General features: G+C 34.1%; 1 protein-coding gene and 1 long non-coding RNA gene across 3 annotated transcripts; both read right to left on the bottom strand.

Annotated features, from left to right (window-relative positions):
- Positions 1–4,611: 4,611 nt before the first annotated feature.
- On the bottom strand, positions 4,612–14,178 carry LOC139502539 (uncharacterized). 2 transcript variants are annotated; one of them, XR_011658874.1, is made up of 4 exons: positions 13,761–14,178; positions 13,272–13,338; positions 12,319–12,770; positions 4,612–5,163 (listed from the first exon to the last, which is right to left on the bottom strand). It is a non-coding gene; the product is annotated as an uncharacterized lncRNA (long non-coding RNA). The 2 variants fall into 2 exon arrangements; XR_011658873.1 differs by lacking the exon at positions 13,761–14,178 and having other exon boundaries at positions 4,613–5,163; positions 13,272–13,747.
- A 2,565-nt stretch (positions 14,179–16,743) lies between these two features.
- On the bottom strand, positions 16,744–17,166 carry LOC139504070 (phospholipid scramblase-like). Its single transcript, XM_071294129.1, has one exon. The coding sequence runs from the start codon at positions 17,164–17,166 to the stop codon at positions 16,744–16,746; it is 423 nt and encodes a 140-aa protein (XP_071150230.1).
- Between the last annotated feature and the right edge of the window lie 1,936 nt (positions 17,167–19,102).

The raw sequence follows: 19,102 nt of genomic DNA, 5'->3' as shown, positions 1-19,102 counted from the left end.
TTTCAAATACACGAAAGAGATGTTATTGCATGAAGTTTCAACACATAATTAAGTTTTATCGGTTTTACTTAATAGTCTCCGACCTGCGATAGCGAGCGTTTTGATTGGTAGTTCTTTAATTACATCTCATATTTGAAAATTACCTTCAAACTAATTATAGATTTACATAAGTTTTATTGATATACAATAAATTTCTTGGTATACCACTCAGCATATAGTTGAGTGTTAAATAAATCAAACATAAAATTATGTTTTGTAATGATCCAAATTATTTAAATGACCGGCACTAGTAACTGAAATTCTCCCTCTTTCCCAACGGGGGTGAGTTGCTTCTTTTGAAACATCTCTGACACTCGGAAAATCAAATGAGATTTTCCAGATTCTTGATAACAGGTGCTTGATTTTGTATATTACACGTCAGTTGAAAAATTTAAGACATTTTTTTTTTTTTTTTTTTACTAAATCACTAACATAAAACACTTACGGTACAACATTTTCAATAATAATGATAAATAATTGGAGTGGAGGTTCATGAGGGGGGTAACTGGGGTCCGTGAACCCCTAAATTTTTATTTGATAATCAAAGCCTTTGAAAGGAGACATATGGTTGGAACAACCCTTTTAACTTAGGCACTGTTGGACCCCCCAACCCCCAACCCCCCTTACCCCCAAATGGCTGGATCCGCCCATGATTTGGGTCCTCACCAAACGTTTTAATACTAAATGGTAAAAAATATATAATGTTTATATGATTCCGCACAATAATGTGGCCGTCGTTGCAATCAACACCGTCACTGAGCGGTAAAATACAAACGGAAATCTGCCGAAATGTGCAGTTTCATTCTGTTATCAAATGACCATTGAATGAGTGCGTCCGATTCTTCGCCCCATCTTGTCAAATCTCTTTCCAATTTATGTTTCAACTCAACTCCTAGTAAATATATTGTGATTCTTTCAAATATTAAAGCTCTTTCTGGATGAAATCTCTTTCCAGGAGCTAAATATATCTTAAACATCTCATATTTCGAGGATGAGCTCATTTTTGCACTGGTACAGCAGCCATCTTGGATGCTTTAATCATATGATTAAAATTTAATACACCTCAAAGAGGTGGATTAATTTTAACGACAGTTTAAGCCTTTTTAACGCAGCGTTAAAATTCACGACAAGTTGAACAACACACTAATCATATGATTAATTTTAATCGAATGATTAAGAAATTCTAACGACGCGTTAGCACTAACGACAGGTTGAACAACAGACCCAGGAGACTAGCTACTAGAATGACGATGATAACGAGATGAAACACGACCGCTTGCAAAAGGTAGCAATCTCAACGATAGACAATAAAATAAAATTGAGAATGGAAATGGGGAATGTGCCAAAGAGACAACAACCCGACCATAGAAAAAAACAACAATGACTGTAACCTAGTCCCTTAATTACCTGTGAAGACTCGCTTTAACTCCAATGGAAGATTTAGACACAAGTCCTGTGCAGTAGCTATCAATATGATGACTTCAGAATGGCGTACATGTAGTTTCATATACTAGTTGATGCTGTCAGTACGACTACTTTGACCGTAAAATATAAGTTATACAATGGTTAAAATATAATTATTATGATTACCATGATAACAGCAATACATTTTATGACCGAGTAGTTTTTCAGATAAAGTCCAAAAATAGCAAGCTTAAGAAAAAATACTATTTTCAAATAGTTCCAAATAAAGATGCACAATTTACACGATTTTAAGCGCTATCACAAATACAAAAATCGTTAACCTGTCAATCGAATGTTTTGGTTCACTTAAATCTACTTATTGAAGGAGGTACGAAAGCCTAGGTGCAGCGTGCTAAATGATTTAGATTTTATGGTAAGATATCAGCTTCTGTTTAGAAATTTTGATTTGTGTAAGGGATTGGTTTTTGCTTGTTTAAATGTAAAAAAATGAAAATAGAAAGGGAAAGCCAAAAGGACAACAACCCTACCAAAGAGCAAAAATCAGCACAATGCTAACGATGGGTCTTCAATACAAAAAAATCCTGCAACCGGAACCGGGCTTAAGGTGGTATGGGTGTCTTCCTCCATCTTGGATTGTAAAAAACAGAGAATCAAAGGTGCAGATTTTCCATCAAGTTAGCAAAATTTGATGCAGGAATGCAAATGTTTAATGTACATTTTCATTTAAAAGTACCAATTTATAAGAATATAACTTCTAAATATTGATATTTTTGCAAATGTTAATTATTTTTGGTTGTTTTTATTTTTTTTTTTAAATTGGCATTTTAAGGGGAGGTAACTCTGAAAAAGTGCATTTTCTGAAGGATTCTGTATGGAATTTTCCTATTTTGTATTTTAGCCGGAAAAAACGTACGGTGACCCTATCTTTCCTTTTGATATTCTCAAAGCAGTGTCTGAAAGCTATCTTTTCCTGAAGTATTTAACAATTCTATCATTTTGTTTAGTTTCTAATCACAAAATGGTGTTTTTTCCTGTATAATCCATACAAAATGTGTCATTTTGTCCCGTCCTGTAGCTTGAGAAAATGCGCGGTGACCTATCATTTTTATTATATTTTTCAACATGTATCAATAGATACAACGTTTTGGCAAAGTATGAACAAATTCTATCATTTTTATTTTAGACTCCCATACCACCTTAAGCTGTCTCCTAAACAAGTTATTGTAGTTCAGCGAAAATGGATGTCACACTTAACTCAGAAGCATATATGAATCAATATTTATTAAATTATTAAATTAAAAAAGATATACAAGACTTACAAGGAACAAACGCTCCTGACTAGGAACCGGCACAAAAATTCAGTAGGGTTAAATGTGTTTTTTAGGATTTCAAACCTCTTCGTAATCCTCTTGTCAATGTAAAATTAACAAGTACACATCGATACGTGCAGTAAAACTCAGTTTAAAAGAAGTCCGAGTCCGATGTCAGAATAGGTAACAGACGAATATGCAGAATTGACAAAGAACTACTAGCAGTAACTGACATGCCATCTCCAGACTTTAATAAAACTGATTGAAAAATTATGTCTCCATCATATGAAAATTATGGAAATCTCGATATTCTGTTACATATTTATTTTAATGAATCAGCTATATACATAAATACCGAACTCCGAGGAAAAATTTGAAATGAAGATGTTCATAAAAGATGCAGAAATAAAACGTTATTAACAAACAGAACGAATGTTTTACAACTGCCTGCATGTTCCTGTATTGGCACAGGGATTTTCATTTAAAAATTGAATGCTTTTTTTTTTGGGAACTTTTTTGGGGTGTAAAAGCGTTGGCCGAAGTACATTTTATATGAATACTTCCCCGTTTTATTCTAAAAATGAGCGCACGGTCAGCGATTTAACAACCTTATGAAGTTACAAAAAGACGCATTCAATACTTATAATTACAGTTTTAGCTAGGATCATGAGGATTATGATCACACGAAATACATCATGTTTTTTTTCTTAATTTACATGTGCACTTTATTATGGGACCTCATGTCATCGGTTCATTCCCTGTATTCCCACTTTTATAAATCTGGTAAGAAAAGGTAAAATTTCATGTGGGAATAGGAGGAAAACTTGTGCAAACAAAGGATTATACTGTACAAACATTTTTTAATCAACTGTTAATTGACCAGTGTTCTTTTTTTATTATTAGAACAGGTGATAAGTTATTTTTGCCTCTGTTTGAATTCTGTTTTTTTTTTTAAACAAAATAAATATCAAAGAAATTAAAACAAATATAAGTAAATTATTTTAATACTTTTATAACACAAATTCAACTGTAGATACTAGCAAGCATAATATAACACAAATTATACAACATTTCTAAATCAAATCACACATTGTAGCACAAACAGTTTATCAATCTTTTCCATGTGAAGAAGCTGGGAGGCTGCATCACCAAATTCTACTGTTGTGACTTCCTGCATTGTTGATTTCTACATACTTCTTTTCGTTGCCACTCTCTTCCCACCGGCTGCATACTGTATCATGGACAGGGCGTTGAAGGCTTCCTTGTGTTTAAGAAGTTTAATTAGTTGAAAGATGTTAGGATGTTGATGCGTGACATGTTTCTTCAGCTTGCTGTGCCATCCCTCTAGATGATGTGTTGTCTTTGGTTGTACCAGCACCATATATAATATCTGTAGCTGATAAGGAGGTAGATTATTTTGCGTACTGAAGATTAGCATACACCCAACTGTGTTGTCGTCTGTTAGCAGAAATAGATCACCTTTGGTTGTACGTGTCCAAATACCATATATGTCGATTTGATCAACAGTTTTTGGTAAAACTAGAAGTTTCTTCTTGCGTTTGTTGTGCATTGTGTTTTTGCAAGATGGAAAAGTTTGAAACTTCTATAAAAGTTCTGGTTTGTCGTCGTTTCAGTCGTTGGTTCTGCGTTTAACTAGTTCTTCCTAGTAGATGGTTGGAATTAGTTATATTTTTAGAGTATACTTTTATTCCACATCTTAAGATTATGCTTGGTTATGTGAAAGGGGTCTCTTCCGGTATAAATTAATAACTAGAAGACTTTCTAAGGTTCGGATGGTTTTATTACCAGAGAATAAAAACTCTGAAATAACAAGATTATAAACATTAATGATAGTTCATGTAACATATAGAATATATTATACACATATTATATCACAGACAATTTTAATACAGTTCAAACGATACCTAATATAATAGTGTTACTATAAACTGTAGATACACATTTACTATGGAATGTTCATTCATTCAATCGTGTAGTGAAATGTACATCACATGTCACATGTACTTTAACAAACCGGTTTCTCTGACCGACATTTAATTATAACGGTAACCAGTTTTATTGCGTTTACAATCAAATATATTAAATGTATCTTAAAATTACTTCTCGCAAGTACATGAAAGTTTACAATTAAACTTAATAAATATTACAACATTCAAAAAGTATTTACTATGTCTGAATACCAACATATAAATTCTACCACTGATTTGCTAAAAACGCGCAAATCGCCAATGGAAATAATCCATGAATAACTATCATTTCTATAGTATAAAATAATACAAAAACTACAAATTATGCGCTTACCACTTGTGGAGTGAGTTCTCTAGTAAATAAGGAACTTGGCACAAAGTAAATAGTCTACATCAGAGTCCTGAAAACCAAAATACAATAATAAGAACGGACTCTTCGTAATTATATAAAATACTAATCGCATGACAATTGTATTCAATTCGTCCATATAAAAACAGCATTACACAATATGTAACTCGAATATTCTTTTCACAATATACAGTAACTTATCATACATGTCGCCATTTTTCTACATGCAGTATTCGTAAAATACTGTTATTACGTTATCTCTAAACATTACATAATTACGCTATGATCAGCGGCAAATATTACATTACTTTATAAAAATATGACCTAGCTTCTTTACCAAAAATACGCTCATTCAAATCTTTCATTCCGATGTTATAAACATGCAATCTGAAGAGTATTTACTCGAAAATAGGAAAGTTAACCAAATCTATTAATTCGTGTCAAAATGTTAATAAAGAAGAAAGTGCAACTTACTAGTCATGTCTGGAAAACTATAAAGCTGAATATAGTCAATATACAATCTGTCAATATGGGTTTCTGCTATAATAGTCTGGGTAAATAATGGACGTCTTTCACTGACCAGTGTCCAGGTAAATTCTACCCAAGGTACACAAAGGAAAACTCAATTTAACCGCCAATAACCAAGAACCAATCAAAACAAGAGTTCAATTTCAACCCCCATGAATATGTATGAGTAACATTACTCAATACGTAAATTATATACTCAATCAAGTCATAAAGGATAAATATCCTTTAGTAAAAATACTTTGCAAGAGTGAAATAATTAAACTAAAGACTCAATAAGAATTTGATAAGTAGATTTTTAATATAAATCAATGATTTCAAAAGTGCAAATTACATAATTTATGAAGCATGAAAAATCACTCTGCTACATCCTCCCCTCTGTTGAAAAAAATGACTTCCATGTCATTAGAACTGTGTTCCCCTCTCCAGAAAGCATGGCGTCCTCGACATGATGGAACACTAAAGGTCACTCTCCATAATCTTCATAATGGTTCTGGAAAGCTCTGTCTCTTGTCCTTTAAATCTACCATTCTCTGCTTGATGTAATAACCAATTTACTCTCATCAACCAGTCTGGCTGTGTTGTGGCCTGTTTGGACGTGGTGACGTAGTCCTTGAGATAAACTGGTGGTTTGCGTTCTCTCTGGGGTCGAGTAACTGGTGAAAATGGTGAATGTCGTGGTGGTGTTGGCAATATACGACGTTGTCGTTGTCTCTGTGGTGGTGGTGTTGGTGTTGGTTGTTCTGTCTGAGCTTCTGTGGGTACATCTGCCGGTCCAAGTGACGTGTCGGTCAGCGCACTGCCATCTACCATATCTGAAGTGTCATCTTCATCCTCATGGCCCGTCTCTATACCATTACCATCGTCAACTACAGGGGTTGGTTCTCCAGCATTCGTCTCAGCTAAAGGAAGAGCGTCCCCTCCAAAACCAGAGCCCTGTCCTCTCTCAACACTAACATGGCCGTCACCAGTAGCATTGAGAGTACCTGTTGTCTGGTCCACTTCCACACTTGTAGCATCATTGTCACTGTTGCTCTGTGGGCTCATCTCAGACACAATTACATAGTAATCCTGCTCCGACTCTTCATCTGATTCCGTCTCATCAATCTGCTCAATGCTTTCAGACTTTGTCGGTTCTTTCCTGGTAGGCTGTCTTACTTTACGCCTGGCTACAGGTGCAGGATCTTTTCTCTTTTCTTTATCACTCGGCAGGAATCCAATCGGGAGTAGAAGGTTTCGGTGTAGTGTTCTCTTCTTTCCCTCTCCATTTTCTCTCTGAACCACGTACACTGGGATGTCGCTGTTTGGCTGTGAAACAACTAGGTACGGGTCTTCCTCCCACTTGTCTGCAATCTCACAGCTAAGGCATATCAGGCTACTCTCCTGACAAGTACTCTGTCGCCGGGTTGCAGAATGGCTCCTCTAACTTTCTTGTCATAACCTGACTTCTGTCTCTCTTGTGCTGTTCTTGCTGATCTTGTTGCTAACTCGTAAGCCTGCTTAAGTCGCTGTTTCATGGCATCAACATACTTCGTTGCTGGTTCTTTCTTGCAGTTTATGTCTAAACCAAAGGCAATGTCCACTGGTAATCTTGGTGGTCTTCCAAACATCAAGTAGTATGGTGAAAAGCCAGTTGTTGTCTGTCGAGTACAATTGTATGCATGAACGAGTCCAGCGATGTGCGACTTCCAATCCTTCTTCTGTGTTGCGTCAAGGGTACCAAGCATACTGAGCAGTGTTCGGTTGAAGCGTTCTGTCATGCCATTCCCCATAGGATGATATGGCGTGGTTCTCGACTTCTCCATTCCAGTAATGTGACATAACTCTTTGATGATGTTGGACATAAAGTTAGCGCCTTGGTCAGAGTGGATTCTCTTCGGCAAACCATAGTGAACAACGAAGTGATTGAAGAAGGCTTCTGCTGTTGTTTTTGCAGTCTGGTTTCTAGTTGGAACAGCTAAGGCATATCTGGTAAAATGGTCGGTGATAACGAGTACATTTTCAAAGCCGCCTTTGGATTTCTCTAATGACAGGTAGTCCATGCATACAAGTTCCAACGGTTGAGAAGACTCTATGTTGATGAGTGGTGCTTTCTCGTTGGCTGGTGTTTTGCGTCGTATACATCTGTTGCAATGGCTTATCCAATTTTCAACATCTCTGGTCATACCATACCATACAAAGCGATCTCTGACTAGTGAAAGTGTCTTGTCACGGCCCTGGTGTCCCATATCATCATGAAGTGCTGTAAGGACTGTGGTTATACAGGCTTCTGGTAAAACTTGCTGTTTTACTGGCTCTTGGTCGATGTTGATTTCTCTGTACAGTATGCCATCTTCTAGTATAAGCTTGTCAAAGTTGTTGATAAACCAGATATTCCATGGCGTTCTTTCTATCTGATGTTTGGCTGGTTTTCTATGCTCTTGAACCCAGTATAACCATTCTTTTATAATCTTATCGTTCTTCTGTGCTGTTTTGATGTTGACCATAGACTTTGGTGGCAAGGATGGATCATCAGCTGTTTTTGTTGACATTGACAAACACTGTAGGTATGGCTGAACGTACTGCAAGTTACAGATGGCCTTCACGGATTCCGTACACATGCTGGAAGTGTTGGTCTTTCCTAGCAGTCCTGGTAGCCTTGACAAACCATCAGCATCAGCGTTGGCTTTACCTGGTCTGTAGACGATGTTGAAGTCATATGCTGATAAGGCTGCAATCCATCTATGTCCAGTAGCATCTAACTTGGCCGTTGTAAGGACGTATGTCAACGGGTTGTTGTCTGTTAGCACAGTAAACTTGTTCATGTAGAGGTAGTCTTTAAACTTCTCAGTGACAGCCCATTTCAATGCAAGAAACTCAAGCTTGTGTACTGGGTAGTTCCGTTCTGCTTTACTAAGTCCACGACTGGCATAAGCTATGACTCTTTTCTTGTTGTCTTGTTCTTGGTAGAGTACAGCACCAAGTCCTAGCATGGAAGCGTCTGTATGCAGCTCAAAAGGTTGGTTATAGCGTGGAAAACCAAGTACTGGTGGCTTCTGTAGCTGTAACTTCAAGTTGTTAAAGGCTTTGTCTTGTTGTTCACCCCATATCCAGTTTGATGGTTGCTTATAGTTGGACTTGCATCTCTTAGACTTGTGTGGCGCTGGCATTAAATCTGTTAACGGTCTGGCGATCTTGCTGAAATCTTTCACAAACTTTCTATAGTAGCCAACAAAGCCGAGAAACTGTCTAACCTCTTCTGGTGATGTTGGTTTTGGCCAATTCTTTACTTTCTCTAACTTGGCTGGATCAGGCTCAATACCATGCTTGGAGACAATGTGGTCAATATATTTCACTTTATCTTGGAAGAATGCGCATTTCTTGGGTGATAACTTCAAACCACTTTCTCTTAATCTCTGTAGAACTCTCTCAAGACGTACTAGGTGTTCCTCATAGCTGTCAGAAAATATGATGAGGTCGTCTAGGTAAATGAAGCAGATGTTGAGATGAAGGTCGTCTAGGATATCTTCCATCAGTCTCTGGTATGTTGCTGGGCTGTTGACAAGTCCAAATGGTAGGCGATTGAACTCATAGAATCCTAGTGGTCCTACTGTGAAGGCTGTTCTCTGTTTGTGTGATTCTTCAAGCTCTACCTGGTGATATCCAGACTTCATATCAAGTACAGTATAAAAGCTGTTTCCACCAAGTGCATCTAAGATCTCCTCGCTTCTTGGAAGTGCGTATGAGTCCCGAAAAGTCTGGTTGTTTAATTGTCTATAGTCGATGCACATTCTTAGCTTCCCATCTTTCTTTCTACACAGGACTACATTCGATGACCATGGAGAATGTGATCGACGGATGATACCAGCTGCCAGGAGTTGTTGAAGGTGGGTGCGAACTTCTTCAAACATTGCAGGTGGGATACGTCGATGTCGCTGTTTAAATGGCCTTTCATCCTTCAAGTCTATTCTGTGGTGAACTCTATCTGTGTGGCCAATATCTGTGTCTGAAGTACTGAAGACATCTCTAAACTGACGAAGTAGCTGCTTTCCTTGTTCTAGTTGTTTATCGTCTAGTAGATCTGTTGGTAGACTCACATCATACAGTACATCATAGTTGTTGGTATCAGGTGTTTCAATGTCAGTAACTGCAACTGGCTGTACTTCACACAAGATGGCGTTTGGTGAAACAGTGATAGTTCTAGTAGTGACGTTGCTGATGTGTACTGGAACTAGTCGATTATCTTTGTAGTTGTAGGAGACTAATGATGGAGCAATGTCTAAATCGGTTGGTATGGCAGCTCTTTTTGTAGGTTGTAGCAAACAACAAACAGAATGGTATGGTATCTCATGGTCCATGTAACCTTGAAGTACTATATCTTTGTTGGGTTGAATGTGTACTGTCTTGCCTTCTGCACATTTGATGATTGCCAGTCTGTTACTTCTCTTCTGCAATTCTTTCTCTCGTAATGATAAGCAGCGGAAAGTGATGTACCATGGTGTAAACAAGTCTGCATCTTTAAGAAATCTGTTTCCAAAACGGGTTTTAACATCATCCATAGCTGTGTTGAGGACATTCGTTCCAAGGAGTAGTGGTACAATGTTGTTGTAAGTGCTGTCTGGTACTACTAGAAGTATGCATGGCTGTTGTCTATCTGATGATGTACCTGGCAACTCTAAGTCTGCTGTAATGTATCCAAGATACGGCATACTCTGACCATCAGCACACTCAATGTTCAGGATTCTGTTCAATGTCTCTATGGGTTGTTCAGCAAGATACTTTCTGTAGAAGGCTTCACTAACTGTGCTGACTGTTGAACCAGTATCCAGTAAAGCTGTTACTTTCATACCATTAATCTTGACAGTTACTTCGCTGGTGCTGCCTATAAGACCTGTTGTATCTTTGCGTGGTTGCTGTTGGTAAGCAAAGGCTCTGTCTTCCATGTTGATCTGCTGGTAGCTGTATGCTTGTCTGGAATGGTCTAATCTGACGCAGCATGCAAAGGCAAAATGACCGGCTTGACCACATCGGTAACAGATGATAGGTTCTCTAGGTTGAAATGTTGAAGTCGGAGTAGGTGGATATGCAGGTTGTACTGGTTGGTAGTAGTCGTTGTCCCAGTAGGGTCTTTGTCTGCGGTTCCGGCGTCGTCGACGTCGTCTACGTGATGAACCGTACTGTTGCTGGGTATCAGGTTGGTACTCAGTGGGCTCCATAGTAGAAATAATACACGATAAACATTCCGATATGATACAAAGTACACGCTGTATATGCCAAAAACTTTCAAAAATATGAATGGCTAAGAGTCACTAATAATATGCAAGTCAAATAAAATATTTCCAAAAAAAAAAATCAAGTTCAAATTATCTCCCCTTCTGTATCAATTGCAAATGTAACTGTACAGTATTCAAAGTCAAGTAATAACAATCAATCACTTAATGCAAATACCTAAACTGCCGTCAAGAAGAATGACTAACGAATGACTAATGCAACTAGTCAAGACTGACTTCAACCACAGTAAATATCAAGTACACAATCAAAGAACTAAGGGCAATAACTCCAACTAAGTCAAGTATACCTCAGATACAAAGTCCTAATCAGAAATACCAAGAATCAACTACACTTCCGGTATGCAATGTCAAGTCAAGTAAAGTCTGATCTGATGTGCTCAAGCTAAGTGTTAATGCAAGTAATGTTAAACTGTGTGTATAACCTCACAACTATACTAAACTCTACACTCTCTATAATCAAGCTAGGTTAATCAAAAAAATATGTCTCAAAAAATATATGGTCAACTACATGTATTTATAATGCCTATGTATTTATTAACTTATAGGTCTTATACCACCACACTATAATTAGTATAATCAAAATCAATCTTATAATCAAACTCTTTATAAGAAATCAATAATCAATACACCACACTATATATATAATCAAATACAGTTCTATTAACTACCTCTAGTTAATACTAATAATGTCAGATAAACATTATGTAACAAAATATCAACAATAAAATACAACTGTATACTCAAATATACCACTGGCAGAAAAAAATACCAGTTTCAAAAATCTTTTTAAGATTTGCCTAGTCTTTTTCAGTTATACTCAGTTACAAATATGTATAATCAAGTCTAAAATACCCAATAATATATAATAACTCTACGATCTAGATGAATACCAATTTCAGAACATTATGTGTTTATGTGTCACATCATAATGTATAAGTACTATATACTATAACTGTATACGATAGTGTTGCTTTCTGTGTTTACTTTAATCTGTACAAGTCGCATATGGTTTTACTAGCTGTACAAACGAACTCTCACTATAACCTAACTGTCACTGTGTATATGCAAGTGTGTATGAAAAATAAAAAAAATTGAAATGACAAAGTCAAAACGTCAAGTGCTATGACCAAGTACTGATGCACCAAATTTTTTTTGGATTAATGTATACTAAGTGCAAGTATTGATGCACCACTACCAGTTCACACTAAACGTGGTGTTTCAATCAATCATAGACTAAGTCAGTGACAGTATAAGACTATACCCTAGATGTAAATGACAAAATAAAAAAATAAAATAAAATAAAGTGTCTTTTTCAATCAGGTTTGTGTAAAAATGTGTGTAAAAAACTAAGTGTTGAAAGCAACCTATGCTGTATACAAGCTACAATATATATATATAGTAAAATTGCCTACCTTATAAATAAGAATATTTTCCAACACAAATAATCAATGCACAAACACAATGTACAATAATCAAAAGCAAATGTCAAGTTTTCAAATATTGAAAACTAAAAAGTCTTAGTTACAATAAAGTAACTTCCGGTACAACAATCTTCTAAGTCGGTTATACGGTATACATGTATGTAAACAAATACACGTTGACATCCACATGGCTAACGGAGGTAAACATCAACACGTGCACGTGATCTGGAAAATATGCGTGAAATCACTATTGGTAAACATCAACATCTACGGGTAGAAAGACAATAATTCTGGAACATCGGACTTCTGACGGATCTCTCTGTGCCACATCATTCCATAATACTTCGTGGGCGCCAAATGTGAAAGGGGTCTCTTCCGGTATAAATTAATAACTAGAAGACTTTCTAAGGTTCGGATGGTTTTATTACCAGAGAATAAAAACTCTGAAATAACAAGATTATAAACATTAATGATAGTTCATGTAACATATAGAATATATTATACACATATTATATCACAGACAATTTTAATACAGTTCAAACGATTCCTAATATAATAGTGTTACTATAAACTGTAGATACACATTTACTATGGAATGTTCATTCATTCAATCGTGTAGTGAAATGTACATCACATGTCACATGTACTTTAACAAACCGGTTTCTCTGACCGACATTTAATTATAACGGTAACCAGTTTTATTGCGTTTACAATCAAATATATTAAATGTATCTTAAAATTACTTCTCGCAAGTACATGAAAGTTTACAATTAAACTTAATAAATATTACAACATTCAAAAAGTATTTACTATGTCTGAATACCAACATATAAATTCTACCACTGATTTGCTAAAAACGCGCAAATCGCCAATGGAAATAATCCATGAATAACTATCATTTCTATAGTATAAAATAATACAAAAACTACAAATTATGCGCTTACCACTTGTGGAGTGAGTTCTCTAGTAAATAAGGAACTTGGCACAAAGTAAATAGTCTACATCAGAGTCCTGAAAACCAAAATACAATAATAAGAACGGACTCTTCGTAATTATATAAAATACTAATCGCATGACAATTGTATTCAATTCGTCCATATAAAAATAGCATTACACAATATGTAACTCGAATATTCTTTTCACAATATACAGTAACTTATCATACATGTCGCCATTTTTCTACATGCAGTATTCGTAAAATACTGTTATTACGTTATCTCTAAACATTACATAATTACGCTATGATCAGCGGCAAATATTACATTACTTTATAAAAATATGACCTAGCTTCTTTACCAAAAATACGCTCATTCAAATCTTTCATTCCGATGTTATAAACATGCAATCTGAAGAGTATTTACTCGAAAATAGGAAAGTTAACCAAATCTATTAATTCGTGTCAAAATGTTAATAAAGAGGAAAGTGCAACTTACTAGTCATGTCTGGAAAACTTTAAAGCTGAATATAGTCAATATACAATCTGTCAATATGGGTTTCTGCTATAATAGTCTGGGTAAATAATGGACGTCTTTCACTGACCAGTGTCCAGGTAAATTCTACCCAAGGTACACAAAGGAAAACTCAATTTAACCGCCAATAACCAAGAACCAATCAAAACAAGAGTTCAATTTCAACCCCCATGAATATGTATGAGTAACATTACTCAATACGTAAATTATATACTCAATCAAGTCATAAAGGATAAATATCCTTTAGTAAAAATACTTTGCAAGAGTGAAATAATTAAACTAAAGACTCAATAAGAATTTGATAAGTAGATTTTTAATATAAATCAATGATTTCAAAAGTGCAAATTACATAATTTATGAAGCATGAAAAATCACTCTGCTACAGTTATAAAATTATTTATATCATGATTTATTAGAACAGCAGACAATAGTTTAGGGTTACAAATTTAAAAATTAAAAAAAAAAGTCTAACTTCAATCTATTTATCATAATGTTTTTTTTATTATTAAGTATTTCTTCGATGAAAAAAAAACCGCACAATTTTATAAGGTTACAAATTCAATTTTTTTAAAATGAATTTAACTCCAATCTCTTTATCATATTTTTTCTTTATTTTTAAGTATTTCTTTGATGAAAAAAAGAAATATATTCCAAATACAAGGTACTATACAGTGTACCCAATATGTTATGCTATGGACAAAATACAGGTAAATCTTAGGTAAAATTCTAATTAACCTTGATTGTTATAAAAACAAATTATTTATCTAAACATCTATTGTTATTTGCAAGTGGAAATAGAAGGAATAGTATTTTTAAAAAGTGGGAATAGGAGGAAGACACCATTTCATCATGAATGATAAGTTTTATTGTGTAATGCAAGCGCTTAATGAATAACACGCGATGTACAGTTAGCCAATTAGAATAACGTTTTATAATGAAACATACATAGATTATGGAGTGTGTGTCCGAGCGAGAACTGCTCTAGTTTATTACTTTAGGAATATTTATTCATTATCACTGGACTATTATATATTTGTTTAGGGGCCAGCTGAAGGACGCCTCCGGGTGCGGGAATTTCTCGCTACATTGAAGACCTGTTGGTGACCATCTGCTGTTGTTTTTTATTTGGTAGGGTTGTTGTCTCTTTGACACATTCCCTATTTCCATTCTCAATTTTATAAAATTTAATTATAAGTAACTGGTGGGTAAAACATGGTTTTAAAGATAGCGTTACATCTCAATTGAATGACAGTTGTGTATAGTTCTATATCATATATTCCTTAATTGGGAAGTAAATTTTATATTTCAGACAGAGCAGGGAATCAAGGGAATTCGTTCAGCAATATTTGTAAAAATTTACGAGTGTAATTGATTGTAATCTTTTAATAAATTATGTCACTAATTATAAAATCAAAGAAATCAACGAAACACGAAATATTTGTGAAATTGTAAAACTTGTTTAGTACTTAAATGATCCTTTGTTAATCGATAGAATCATGTATAATTTAGTTTTGTAGCTCAAAATGTTCTTTGAAGCTCAACCGTGTTTCCTGTATGAATTATAGGGTTAATTTTACATATTGATAAAACAATTAAGATTATCGTCATTAATATGATTGTAACTAAGTGTTAGAGGAATCTTAAACCTCCCTTTCGCATGTAAAAGATAAGAAAAACAATTTATGAACATTTACTTTTATCAGAGATTCTTAAAGTGGGTTTTTCTAATGTTCATCTTATGACTAGACAAAATGTTTTTACTATACACAGTATTTATTATTCTACAAATATCTCTTTCTTTTTCTTTCGCGTCTACGGATTTTAAACGAAAGTTGTTTGAGCAGCAGAAAAATAAAAGAATTATTTCGAGTAATACGACACTTTCGATAGATATTGTGCGATCATCAGTTGAATGTGCAGGTGTGTGTTCATTAGTCCGGAAGTGCTGTTGTACAAGCTATGAAACGGAATCTGGACGCTGCATTTTAGATACACAGAGTACACCAGAAACAGAGACAACCGACGAATCAAACGTAATGGTGAAGATTCCAGGTATTTCATAGACTTTAAAAAAAAAACTTTTAACATTTTTATAGGATTAATCTTCCTAAGAACCAGGTAGTGGTGAAACATGACCAACAAAAGTCAATTCAGATTTCATGATTTAAATTCAAAATGTATTATGGTGCAAAAGATAACATTCTTTTAATTTTTCCTGTTCTGGTAACTCAATATATCATTTATTTGAAACGCACTGGAACTTACCAAATAAGGGAGGATAACTCCAAAAATTGCTATCATTCTTACCAAAAGCTATTCAGAGATTTCTCGCTTAACCAGAAACTCAAAATCGAAAGACCTACCAGTTTGCACTCAGAAGCTGAGTAACTTCAAAATATAACGGTACGGTCGTACGTTTTTTCCCTAGTCTGATTTGATTTTCTTCTAATTGCCTAATTCTGACAAAAATGGCACTTTAAGAACGTTCGCTGATTATGTTTAATTCAACTTTTTGTTAGGTATTCGGGTTATTTTAATTTTGACCATGAAATTACATTAAAAACTTTTCCTAGCTAATCTCTTTTTTTATACTTTGTAACAATAGTATTTTATTAGCCAAATTTGTCACAGGTTTATTTGTCATATGTTTATTTGTCGTAGGCTTATTTGTCATAGGTGTATTTTTCATAGGGTTATTTGTCATAGGTGTATTTGTCATAGGTTAATTTGTCATAGGTTTATTTGTCATAGGTATATTTGTCATAGGTATATTTGTACAATATACAATATGATAAACAATATGTTTGATTTAAAAAAAACTCCGTCATATTGACATGTGAAACAAGAGGTATAGGTTTGTCATAGATTTAATTGTCATAGGTGTATTTGTCATAGGTTTATTTATCATAGGTGACTTATCATAGGTTTATTTGTCTAGGTGTATTTGTCATAGGTTTATTTGTCTAGGTGTATTTGTAATAGGTTTATTTATCAAAGGTGTATTTGTCATAGGTTTATTTATCAAAGGTGTATTTGTCATAAGTGTGTTTGTCATAGCTATATTTGTGATAGGTTTATTTGTCATAGGTGTATTTTTCATAAGTGTATTCGTCATAGGTGTATTTTTCATGGGTTTATTTGTCATAGGTGTATTTGTCATAGATGTATTTGTCATAGGTGTATTTTTCATAGGTTTATTTGTCATAGGTGTATTTGTCATAGGTGTATTTGTCAAAGGTATATTTGTCATAGCTATATTTGTCAAAGGTATATTTGTCATAGCTATATTTGTCATAGGTATATTTGTCATAGATGTATTTGTCATAGATGTATTTGTCATAGATGTATTTGTCATAGATGTATTTGTCATAGATGTATTTGTCAGTTTGCAAGAAAAGAATAATCAATGCTAAATGTATAAAGACTCTACAGAATCCTTTTCCGCTTAATTGTCAATGATTTGTCTCACAAAAATAAGAACCGAATCTTTCAGTTTTTTTTTTACCATTTTAGCTCCGTTATTTATTTAAGCATAACTTTCATAATCGATGCCATAGGTCCGTCGTGTTACGGTTTTGTTTTATTTTGTTTTGTTTTATGTTTAAATTTTTAAAACACTTATTTTTAATTACAAATTTTATTAATTACCTTTAGTAGTTGTTACTTTATCATATGGTACAAACATTATTCAAAAAATCAATTCGTTGGCCCCAGGTGACTTTTAAAATGTAGATATCGTTTGAAAAAGCTCCAAATTTTCTCCCTTTGGTGCAAAAATGCCATTTTTTGGGATTAAAATTGAAATATCTGTTTTAACTCATCGGTGACCTATATTTTTTTATTGTTGTTTTCGAATAAGCTGTATATGAACTAAATAGTTGTAAAATTTTAGCGATTTCTGTAATTCTATATTATTTTTTTATTTCGATATTACCTCTTTTTCTCCTATCAGTTCAACAGAAAATATGTACTTTTACAAAAATGTATGCTTCTTTCAAAGGTAGATTGCGAGCGTAAATGGACGGTGACCCCATTTTTTTATTTCATTTTTCTATTAAGGTGGTACCCAACACTTTCACTAATATAAATTTGGCTCGTTTAATTTTCATAAAATTTTGTTAAAGTATTTACTTTGACACTTTAACAAAAATATGAAAATTAAAAAAAATTTGAACCAACCGTTTTGTCAGAAAAATTACACTGGTTATATAGCAATTTGATAAACGCCAATTTTGATCATTGAGAAGCTTAATATTCCTTTTACAACACAACGTAATTAAAACGTTTAGCTGACTTTACAGAGTTATCTCCCTGTAGTGTTAGGTACCACCTTAAGTATAAGATAAAGCTCATCTAAAGAAAAATATAGCGAAATCCTATATTAAATAAAAAAAAATGTTTTAGACCCGCTAGCCCCCTTAAGTGTAAAATATTGTCAAAATCATTCTAGTTCATGAAAAATAAAACTATGCGAAAAATGTAATCCCAATAACAGATGATATAGTTCAGCGTTTTTATGTTTGTTTGTTTGTCATGTTTTTTTGTTTTGTTTAATTTTAAATTCTAAAATCAAAACAAAAAAGGACTTATAATAATGCCCTTCCTTTATATTGGAAAATCTCTTTCAATAACTATCATATTATCTCTACTATTAAAATAGCAAGGTCCAAATTATAAGCCTGCATGACGCAAAAACGACGAATCAAAGAATTCAATCTTATATACAACTTAAATAGGACAATGGTGTTTATTAAACATTTTACCAATACAGAGTATTTTTTTTATCTACATAATTAATATTACCAAAAAATAAAAAGTAACGAGTCGAATATGATACCGATAGCAATAGTATATGTTACATGTAGTTTCAAATTTAAATCTAACGTTTTTCCTCCTTCCACTTTTTGGAGTACCACAACTTTATTGTTGTAAGAAAATCATGACGGTTGAAACGAAAGAGGAGAAAACTGTGGACCGTATAATCAACGTGACTTTATCTTATGCATATACTAGAACTGAAAATCCAGGCTAAATAAGGGCGTATTAAGGTTTTTTATTTAATCCCATCAGGTGTTTTCCGGTATACATTCACATGACAACTATTATAATTGTTTGATCTAAGCTATAGATATATATATATATATATATATATATATGGTATCTCTTGTTCGATGGTCTTTGCCATGATTTTCTAGTCTCTCTACGACTTATGGGTTTGGTTCTGTATTTGGTGTCCCTTGATATTTTTATAGATTCAATTGGTAACCTTCAACTCAGAGATTGCAGTGACCTCCCACTTTGCACGA

The sequence above is a fragment of the Mytilus edulis genome, chromosome 14 (assembly GCF_963676685.1).
Source record: "Mytilus edulis chromosome 14, xbMytEdul2.2, whole genome shotgun sequence".
NCBI classification, from domain to species: domain Eukaryota; kingdom Metazoa; phylum Mollusca; class Bivalvia; order Mytilida; family Mytilidae; genus Mytilus; species Mytilus edulis.
This window is presented reverse-complemented; position numbering and strand designations above follow the sequence as displayed.

What these genes read in the sequence shown, in the direction of transcription:
- LOC139504070 (XM_071294129.1), bottom strand. Translation starts at nt 17,166, where the DNA reads ATGACAAATACATCTATGACAAATACATCTATGACAAATACATCTATG.